The sequence below is a fragment of the Rattus norvegicus genome, chromosome 20 (genome assembly GCF_021556685.1).
Source record: "Rattus norvegicus strain SHRSP/BbbUtx chromosome 20, alternate assembly SHRSP_T2T, whole genome shotgun sequence".
NCBI classification, from domain to species: domain Eukaryota; kingdom Metazoa; phylum Chordata; class Mammalia; order Rodentia; family Muridae; genus Rattus; species Rattus norvegicus.
The window spans coordinates 26,437,515-26,447,175 of record NC_141553.1 but is presented as its reverse complement, the minus strand read 5'-3'; the positions used below and the strand labels follow the sequence as shown (position 1 = coordinate 26,447,175).

The 9,661-nt window shown below is 46.2% G+C and overlaps 1 protein-coding gene across 5 annotated transcripts in view; it reads left to right on the top strand.

Annotated features, from left to right (window-relative positions):
• Nucleotides 1-71: 71 nt before the first annotated feature.
• Dna2 (DNA replication helicase/nuclease 2) overlaps nt 72-9,661 on the top strand; it is a 30,998-nt gene continuing 21,408 nt past the window's right edge. For 4 of the 5 annotated variants that reach the window (XR_015644770.1, XR_015644769.1, XR_015644768.1 and 1 more), the window contains exons 1-5: nt 80-228; nt 2,498-2,680; nt 3,687-3,870; nt 7,142-7,287; nt 8,293-8,424. Coding sequence is in view for 1 of the 5 variants with exons in the window: in NM_001389622.1 (NP_001376551.1) it covers nt 152-228; nt 2,498-2,680; nt 3,687-3,870; nt 7,142-7,287; nt 8,293-8,424 (722 nt within the window). In the remaining 4 variants the exon portion in view is untranslated. 5 annotated transcript variants of the gene reach the window in all.

Below are 9,661 nucleotides of genomic sequence, written 5' to 3'. Positions count from 1 at the left end.
TGCGCTGTGCTTCCCCGGCGCGGAGAGCGCGGGAGCCGCTGGCGCGCGGGACTTCTGCGCATGCGCGGGGCGCTGGCTCGTCTTAGCGGCGTGAGTTGCGGGCGCTGTCGCCTTACGCTGCTGCCTGCTCTTCAGGCGGGCTTCAGCAGGAATGGAGCCGCTGGACGATCTGGACCTGCTGCTGCTGGAAGAGGACAGCGGAGCGGAGGCCGTGCCGCGGATGGAGATGTGAGCTTGCGGGAGAGCGATGGGCGCGAGGGGCGAGCGCGGGCGGACCCGCGCAGTCCTCCCAGGCGATCGCTGGGGGCGATCCTTCTCGGCCAGTGTTAACTGGGACCTGGGCGTAACCGGTTGTGTAGCCTGCAGTTTTTTTCACATGATGGTTACTGTCTTTGATACCTTGGATTTGATTTTGTTTAATTTGCGTGTGCAGAGGTCCGGCTTGTGGCGGTAGGAGGAGCACCTGTGTCAGTTCTTTGCTTTCACGTGGGACCGCGGGGTTAAACTCCGGGCATAAAGCTTGTCAGAAATCTCCTTTAGTCAGACCAGTCTTATTTATTTATTTTTAAATTTATTTATGTGTATGTGTGCACGTGCCTAAGCTCCTGGAGCTCTTTTTACAGGCAGCGGTGAGCTACCTGATGTGTTTGCTGGGAATTGAACTTGGGCCATCCCTCCAGTTTATCTTAGAAGAGCTCCTGGAGGTGTCCCGGAAATTAATGCTAAGTAGGGTGTTGAGCGATAACATTTACAAAGCAATGGATGGTGCTGCACCTCCCCCGAAGTGCTTGGTTGGGGAAGGTGGAAGGCATTTATCTTTTTATTTATTGAGGCAAGGTCTCTCAATATTCTTGGCTGGCATGGAACTCGTAGAGATCCTCTTGCCTCTGCCTCCATTGGATGTCTTTAATTGGAGAGGGTTGGTGGCTTGTTAGGATTATGGAAACCCACCCAGAAAGACGTAAGGAGAGAAGAGATATGGCTTACATACTAGTTTGCATAGTTTTATTATTGTGAAGTTGCCTTGATCACTGTTAAACACAAATGAGAAACTCCTGGGTTACTGAACAGAAATGAACCACCTCCTACCCCGGAATAAGGCACGGTTCTGAGGGCTCAGAAGTTGCTGTAAGTGACTTCAGTAGGAGGGCTTGAGACCAGCCTTTGCGTTAACAGAGACCTTTCCTGGGAAGCCAAGGGGGAGCTTGCTTTCTTGACAAGGACAGGGAGGCCAGGACTTCTTCCTGCATCTGTACTATGTTGGACTAGATTTGTTTGGTGGTGCTGGGGGAACCAACACCTGGTATACACCCGGTATACAGTAGGCCCAAGGCCTCTAATACTGTAAAGATTAGCCTTTCATGCTGCTCTCCCCAGCCTCCCCACCCCCTGTAGTTGGGGGAATCCAGCACAGCAAGTGCTATTATGCCACTGAACATTGTCGTGCACCGTATATCAGCTATTTGGAAAAGCGATATGAATGTCTCCCTTTAGTTGTACTTTGTAAAGGCTTTTGACCATGGTAGAAACCCTTTTCAGTATTTTCCAGGTTTTAAGGTAGCCCAGGCTAGCCTCGAGTGGAGATGTGTAGCCAGCCCAGGGTGGCTTTGACCTTTTGATCTTAAACCTCCTTTTTACACTTCCCAGGTGTTTGTTTTGTTGCTGTTGTATTATGCAGGGTCTCATGGTGTAGACCAGGTTAACCTTGTGTGGTTAGGAGGCAGGAATGGGCCTTAAAGGCCCAAGAAACAGCCACATGGGCTGATTAATGTCCATTCCAGGTATTTGTGATAGTTGGCCAAACTGGTGGGCATTCTCCTATTTGTAGATTGACCCTAACCCTAGTCCTGCACCCCCTCCCCAATTCTAACCATCATTGCCTACTAGTTTAAAATACCCGTCAGAATATATGTAACCATGTATCGAGGGCGAAGGCAGAAATGTATAAAAGTCCAATCTTGTGCTTTCAGGAACTCCCTAGCCTATGGTATTGATCCTCTAGAGATAGTCAACTTCCCTATTTAAAGCAGTTTGGGTGTCTCCTTCTTTGGTTTGATCCCTTGCAACACTTGAATTTTGGGGATAGTTCCCCTGCCTCAGCCCTGTGAGTCATGATGTGCAACTTCACTTATTGCTCATATGTGTTTTAAAAGGAGAAGAGTCACTTCTTGTTTGTTTTGACATGGTTCCTCATGTAGTCCAGGCTAGCCAAAACTCCCTGTGCACCTAGGTTCTCTTGCCTCTGAGCCATCACACTCAGACACAGAGTTTATGCAGAGATGGGCATCAGATTGACTCCCGGGCTTTGAACATGCTTGGCAAGCACTCTACCAACTGAGCCCCAGCCCCAGTCTTTATAACAAGAATCCCACCCCATGTCTTTCTTTAGTTTAAGGTTTTCAGATCAAACAAGACTAGAAAACCAGAAGACTGAGTATAGTCAACTGGCTGCTTATCTCAAGGCTCTGACGGGATGGTTTTTATGTTTTCGATTTAGACTTCAGAAGAAGGCAGACGCTTTCTTTGCTGAGACAGTTCTGAGCCGAGGAGTGGATAACCGATACCTGGTGCTAGCCGTTGAGACCAAGCTGAATGAAAGAGGAGCAGAGGAGAAGCACCTACTCATAACTGTGTCCCAGGACCGAGAGCAGGAAGTTCTGTGCATCCTGAGGAATGGCTGGTGATTTGCATTTGACTTAGAGCCATGATTTAGTGGTTGGGTGGTTTGTTGTTTTTGTTCGCTTTCTAATACCATCTTTCACAGATCCCAGGCTGTACCTGAACTGATTGTATCTTGCCTCCACTTCCTCAACTCCAAATGCTGAGATTACCTGATATGATTTGGTAGAGTCAGGAGGACACTGCCTTACCCAAGACCTTGTGTGTGCCTAGGGTATCCCCTGAAAACCCATCTTGTGCAGATAAATTATTAAAAGGAGATAGAGATCGTTCAAAGGAAAAGGTGCCTGCAACCAAATCTGAAAACCAGGGTTTGATGCCTGGGACCCACATGGTAGAAGAACCAGATAGATCCCCCACCCCATACTGACACACAAAATAAATATGTTAAAAAAGAAAAAGAATAATTTTAAGCGGGGGTGAGATAAAAAGAAGTTTCAAGAGGTGGTTCAATGGTTAACAGCACTTTCTGTTCTGGTAGAGGTCCTGAGTTTGGTTCCTAGCACCCACAAAGTAGCTCACATTTTCCTGTAACTCTAGTCTTAAGGGATCTGAGACCCTCCTCTGGCCTTGGGCGCTGCACGCATTTACACGCATGTATACTTAAAATAATAATAATAAAAATTTTACATTGATGAGTTAATTTTAATTTTTATTTAAAAATTTATGTTATGTGAATGTTTTGTCTGCACATATATGTTCAAACACCATGTGTGTGCACAGTCTCCATAGAGGCCGGAAGAATATATTGGATCCCCTGGAACAGGAGTTACAGACAGTTGTGAGCAGCACTGTGGGTGCTGGGAATTGAATCAGGGTCCTCTGCAGGGGCAGGTGGTACTCTTAGCCATAGAGCCGTCTCGATAGCAACCCCCCGCTTAAATGGAATTTAATACCCAGAGATTTAGAAATATTTATTCTTTAGATAAAGTCCTCGCTGCTTCTGGATGTGTTTAACTATGGGAACCTAGGTTATACGTTTCTGTTTCAACCTTGCCTGTTTTCAGGAGTTCGGTACCAGTTGAGCCAGGAGACATCATTCACATCGAGGGAGACTGTACATCTGAGCCGTGGATAGTAGACGATGACTTTGGCTATTTTATCCTGTCCCCGGACATGCTGATCTCTGGCACAAGCGTCGCCAGCAGTATTCGGTGTCTGAGAAGAGCTGTCCTGAGTGAGACTTTCAGGGTAAGTGACTTCCATCAGTGTTTCCCCCTGCTGTGCTGAGGGTGGGATCCAAGGCCTGGCCCCATGCTGAGCTACATCTTCAGCACTTCTGGAAGGTAGGCCTTCACACTAGTGTTCAGTCCTCACCTGCTACACTTTACAGAGGGCACACAGGCTGAGAGCCACCAGCGGTGTGACCTACCCTAAGTCATTGCAGTGTTGGGATGCAGACCATCTATTGGTCCTTTGAGTTTTATTTAGCTTGGTCTTAGGGTTTTACTGCTGTGAAGAGACACTATGACCACAGCAACTCTTATAAAGGCAAACATTTGGGGCTGGGGATTTAGCTCAGTGGTAGAGCGCTTACCTAGGAAGCGCAAGGCCCTGGGTTCGGTCCCCAGCTCCGAAAAAAAGAACCAAAAAAAAAAAAAAAAAAAAAAAAAAAAGGCAAACATTTAATGGGGCTGGCTTAGAGGTTCAGAGGCTCAGACCATTATCATGGTGGGAGCATGGCAGCATCCAGGCAGACAGTGTTGCTGGAGGAGGAGTGGGGAGTTCTCCATCTTGATCCGAAGGCAGCCAGGAAGAGACTGACTTCTGAACTTAGGATAGCCTGAACTTAGGATAGCTTGACCTCTAGGAGCCCTTGAAACCCATGCACACAGTGACACACTTCAACAAGACCAAGCCTATTCCAGCAAGGCCACACCTCCTCATAGAGCCACTTCCCATGGGCCAAGCATATACAAACCATCATAGGCATTTAATAGCTACTCATGAGGATGAGAGTGCATGCCTGTGTCTGGCTTGCTTTTTCTTTTTCCCTAAGATCTAGGGCAATTTTCTTAGAGTTTGAAAGGAAAACTCCACAGGAGGCAACCTCAGCAACTGCCCAGAAAGAGGGAGAGAGAAAGCCACGGCACCTGACTTAAGCCAGCCTGGAGGTCAGCTACAGGGTAGATCAGCAGCCCCAAGATGGGGTAAGGTGTTACAAAATGCATCATGAGAAAGAGGTAGAAAGAAGGAGACAAAAGTTGCAGTTTTGGGCTGGAGAGGTGGCTCAGAGGTTAAGAGCACTATCTGCTCTTCCAGAGGTCCTGAGTTCAAATCCCAGCAACCACATGGTGGCTCCCAACCATCCATATTGAGATCCAATGCCCTCTTCTGGCCTGCAGGCATACATGCAGGCAGAAGGCTGTATGATGTATACATAATAAATAAATATTTAAAAAAAAAAGTTGCAGTTTTGTGAGAATGTGTGTGTGTGTGTGTGTGTGTGTGAATTAATTCTTTGAGAATGTCATGTGATTACTTTGGTAATCTTTACACTGCTCCTCCCAGATCTATTTTAACCTCCCTTCAACTTTGTGTTCCTCTTTTTCTTCTTTTTAAAAATTTATTATTTTTATTTGCATTGGTGTTTTTCCTGCATATATGTATGTCTGTGAGGGGATCAGATCATGGAGTTACATGTGAGCTGCCATGTGGGTGCTAGGATTTGAACCTGGGTCCTCTGGAAGAGCAGTCGGTGCCATTAACTGCTGAGCCATTTCTCCAGCCCGCATCCTCATTTTCTTTTAATAACCCACTAATTCCAGTTTGTGCTGTCCTGTCCTTACACCCCTTGGTACCAAACCATCGGTGGAACATGGTCAACTTATTGGGGCCCACACTGCTAAGGAAAACCGACTCATTCCCCTAGAAGCCATCAACTGTCAAAGACTCTGCTCGGGGAAGGGGCTCCTGAGCCCCATCCACCCTGGAAGTGGGGACACAGAGAAGTCACTGAGCTGGACACTCCATGGGTAGACAGGGTTGGTTTGTTTGGTGCTTGTTTGTTTTGGTTTTGGTTTTTCGAGACAGGGTTTCACTCTCTTAAGTGCTGGAGTATAGCCGTGTACAACCACCATCAGCCTGTACAAGGAAGGTTTATTTGGGGGATGTTCAAGGCTGCCGTGGCTATCTTAGACGGTGGTATGAGGATCAGGTGAGCAGGGGAAGATAGCAAAAGCTAGGGGAAGCGGTGCCAATTTTAAAGAGACAGGTGCTGGGGCAGGAGGAAGTATGTAAACTCAGGAGCAGCCTGAAAGTTAGAGTGTGTGTGGGTGGGGTGGGGTGGGGGTGGTTTGTGACCCAAGAGTTTGGGGCTACCTGGGGACTTAGACATGTGTTTCAGGATAGGGAACTAGATGTCCCATGGCTGAAGGTAGCTAGATAAAGACGGTAGTGACTCTTTCCGAAAAACAGAAACCTGACTCAGAAGTTTCTGAGGAATCCTGATTTTCGGCTTTTGTTTATCTCCTAGCAACCCTTTTTTGACCCAGTCAGGGTCTAGCCTGACCTAAGTTCAGACTGTAATTTAGACATTGTCAATGGCACTGCTGTTTTGGAGGCCTGGTTTGGACCTAACACACCTCTACGCTGGCATGGTAGCTGGCCCAGATCTTGCGTAACAGCCATGGCTGCTGGGAGTTCATAGGCTGGCTGGGACTCTGTAGACCAAGCTGGCCTCATCCTCACAGACGTCCACACTGCTCTGCCTCTCAAGTGTTGGGATTAAAGCTAGGCACCACCACCTATAATTGTGTCTGGCAGTTTCTAACGTGGGATCTGTGAAAGCAAACTCAGGTCAGTTGGTCTGTGGGCAAGTCTTAGGATTTAGTGGCAGAAGCACCTTGGCAGGCTGGGGCCAAGGTGTGTGGCAAAGAGATCACACCAGGAAACTGATCTAAAGCCAGAGGTTTATTGGGGCAGGGAGAGTGAAAGGCCATCTCAGAATGGGGACATGAAAGAGATATAGACAGCAGACAGACCGAGAGACCAGAAGACAGAGAACAGAGCTGTAAGGGACTGTTTAAAGGGTATGAGTGTTGCCTAGGAAAAATATAAGGAGTGGCAACAGCCAGCATCAGGCATGTGAGCGGTGTGCAGGCATGCATGCAGGCAAAGCACCCCTCCAGGAAAGAGAACCAATTAGAAAAAAACAAAAGGAGCTGGAGAGATGGCTCAGTGGTTAGGAGCACTGACTACTCTTCCAGAGGTCCTGAGTTCAATTCCCAGCAACCACATGGGGGCTTACAACCATCTGTAATGGGGTCTGATGCCTTCTTCTGGTGTGTCTGTGTCTGAAAACAGCTACAGTGTATGTACTTACATAAAGTAAATAAATAAATAAAACCAAGCAAAACAACTTTGCAAATGTATTAGCATTTGTCTTAAGTTCGTGTTGGCTGCATAACTACCATTGTGTCAATGTGTTAGCCTGAAATGTGCACATGACTTGTTTTAATAGGTCTCTGATACAGCCACTCGCCAAATGCTGATCGGTACAATTCTCCACGAAGTCTTTCAAAAAGCAATAAGTGAGAGCTTTGCTCCAGAAAAGCTACAAGAGCTTGCTCTTCAAACTCTCCGAGAAGTAAGGCATTTGAAGGAAATGTAAGTCACTGAGAAATGCAGATGCCACATCACCCTGTAACTTCCTGCCAACTTATTCATAGTACTCTGTGGTGACTCTGGGCAACAGGGACTGTTGGGTAACATTACTGAAATACCACACACACGTGCTCAAGGATGGAACCAGTGCAATATAGCTTCGAAGCTCAGAGAATGTGTGACAAATGCTTTTGCATTAGTTTAGAGACAATATACTGAGCACTGTATGGGTTTGGAATCGGGTATTGGAAACTTAGCCAATTTTAACAAGAATAAGTCTGTATTTTAGCAGACTTCTGTGGCTCCCTACCCAAAGATTAGCCTCTTCCGTTATCATTTTTTTAAAGCGCGAGGACATGCGTTTGTGTGTGTGTGTGTGTGTGTGTGTGTGTGTAGCAGGAGAGAGGAGGGATCGGGGAACAAGGGTTGGGGAGGCAGCGGGAGACAGCATTTGGGGTTCCCCAGGCCTCCTTTCTGCTGCTTTGCTATGTAAATCCAGGCTAGCTGCCTGACCAACTCCTGTCTCCTGTCTCAGATAACCTTTGCATTCAGATAACCTTCTGTACATAGGTTTGTTTGTTTTAAAACTTCATTTTACATACTATTTTTTTGTGTATTTGTGTGTGTGATGTGGGCCCAGCACATGTGGCAGCATGTGGAGGTCGGAGGACAGCCCTGTGCAGTTGGTTCTTTCCTTCCACTGGGGAGTTCAGGCTTGTGGATAGTACTTCCTTCCACGTGCTAAGCCCTAGCCGCTATACCCGCTTGACGTTAGGTGTGTGCTATCAAGCCTATGTCAGTTTTACACCTTAAAAGAGAAAGCAAGGGCTCAACCCCAGAGGCTTAAACATGCAGAGTATGTTCTGTACCACTGATTATTTTAAGACTGAGCTGTATTCTACTGTACCTCACCTGGAAACATCTGTTCCTTAACCTGCTTCGATATTATTTTCTTCATTTATATTGCTAATAGTTCTATTCTCTTATCCAGTTTCCCTTTTTTGGCAGGTATCGCTTGAATCTGAGTCAAGATGAAGTAAGATGTGAAGTAGAAGAGTATCTCCCCTCTTTCTCTAAGTGGGCTGACGAGTTCATGCATAAGGGCACTAAGGCAGAATTCCCTCAAATGCATCTCTCTCTGTAAGAAGTGTTTGTATTCTGTTCAGATTTTTAGACTGGATCCCTTATGCTTGTTGACTCCAAGATTGTTGGTTTGTTTGTTTGTTTGTTTAAGACCAGGTCTTACTTAGCTTAGTTCTAGCTAGCCTAGAACTCCATGTTAAACCAGGCTGACCTTGAATTCAGACAGATCAGCCTGCCTCTGGATAGCTGACGCAAAGCTTTTTAAAGGGGCCTGGAGAGGTAACTCAGTGGTTAAGAACACTTACTCTTCTTACAGAGCACTGGTTCTATTTCTAGGACTCATGTGAGTTCTGTAATTCCAGTTGCAGAGGCTCTGGTGTCTCATTCTGGCCTCCAAGGGCTCCTGCAGATACTGTCGTATGTAAACAGGCATGTACACAAACATGTATAAAAAGAATTAAGTGCACAGCTCTTCCAAAGCTTTTTAGAGGTCAGATAGAGGCTGGCAAGATGGCTTAGCTGGTGTAGGTACTTACGCCCTTTCCCACGGCAGAAACAGAGCTAACCTTGGATATTGTCATCTGGTTTCCACATGCATGCTGCAGCATTCGTGGGTCTTCATGCCGACATGCAGGCACACACTAAGTAAACACACGAATGTAATCAAGATGATTAAGGCAGAGTTTCACTGTCTAGCTGCCACCGGCTTGGACCTCACAGAGACTTATCGGCCTTCCTGTGCCCGCTGAGCGCTGGGATTAAAGATGTAAGCCATCATCCTGGTTTAAAAGCATAAGCTTTTGTAATTTATCATTTTGTTGTTACTGTTTTTCACAAATTATTATCTATAGTATCTTTGCATGACCAAAGAAATCTCCCGAGTAGAGGATTTTATTTTATCCTAATGTTAATCGATATCATTTCTTTTTTTTTTTTTTTTTCCTATTCTTTTTTTTGGAGCTGGGGATCGAACCCAGGGCCTTGCGCTTGCTAGGCAAGCGCTCTACCACTGAGCCAAATCCCCAACCCTCGATATCATTTCATACGAAACTTTTTTTTTTCTTTATGGATATGAGTGTTCTATCTGTGTGTACACCTGCATGCTGGCAGAGGGATTCAGATTCCGTTATAGATGGTTGTAAGACTCTATATCATTGCTGAGAATTAAACTCAGGACCTCTGGAAGAGTAGCCCGTGCTCTTAACCATCTCTTCAACTCTGATTTGTTTCATCTTTTATGACAACTTTTTTATTTTTTTATTTTTGCCTCATGGTTAGGGTTAGGGTTAGGATT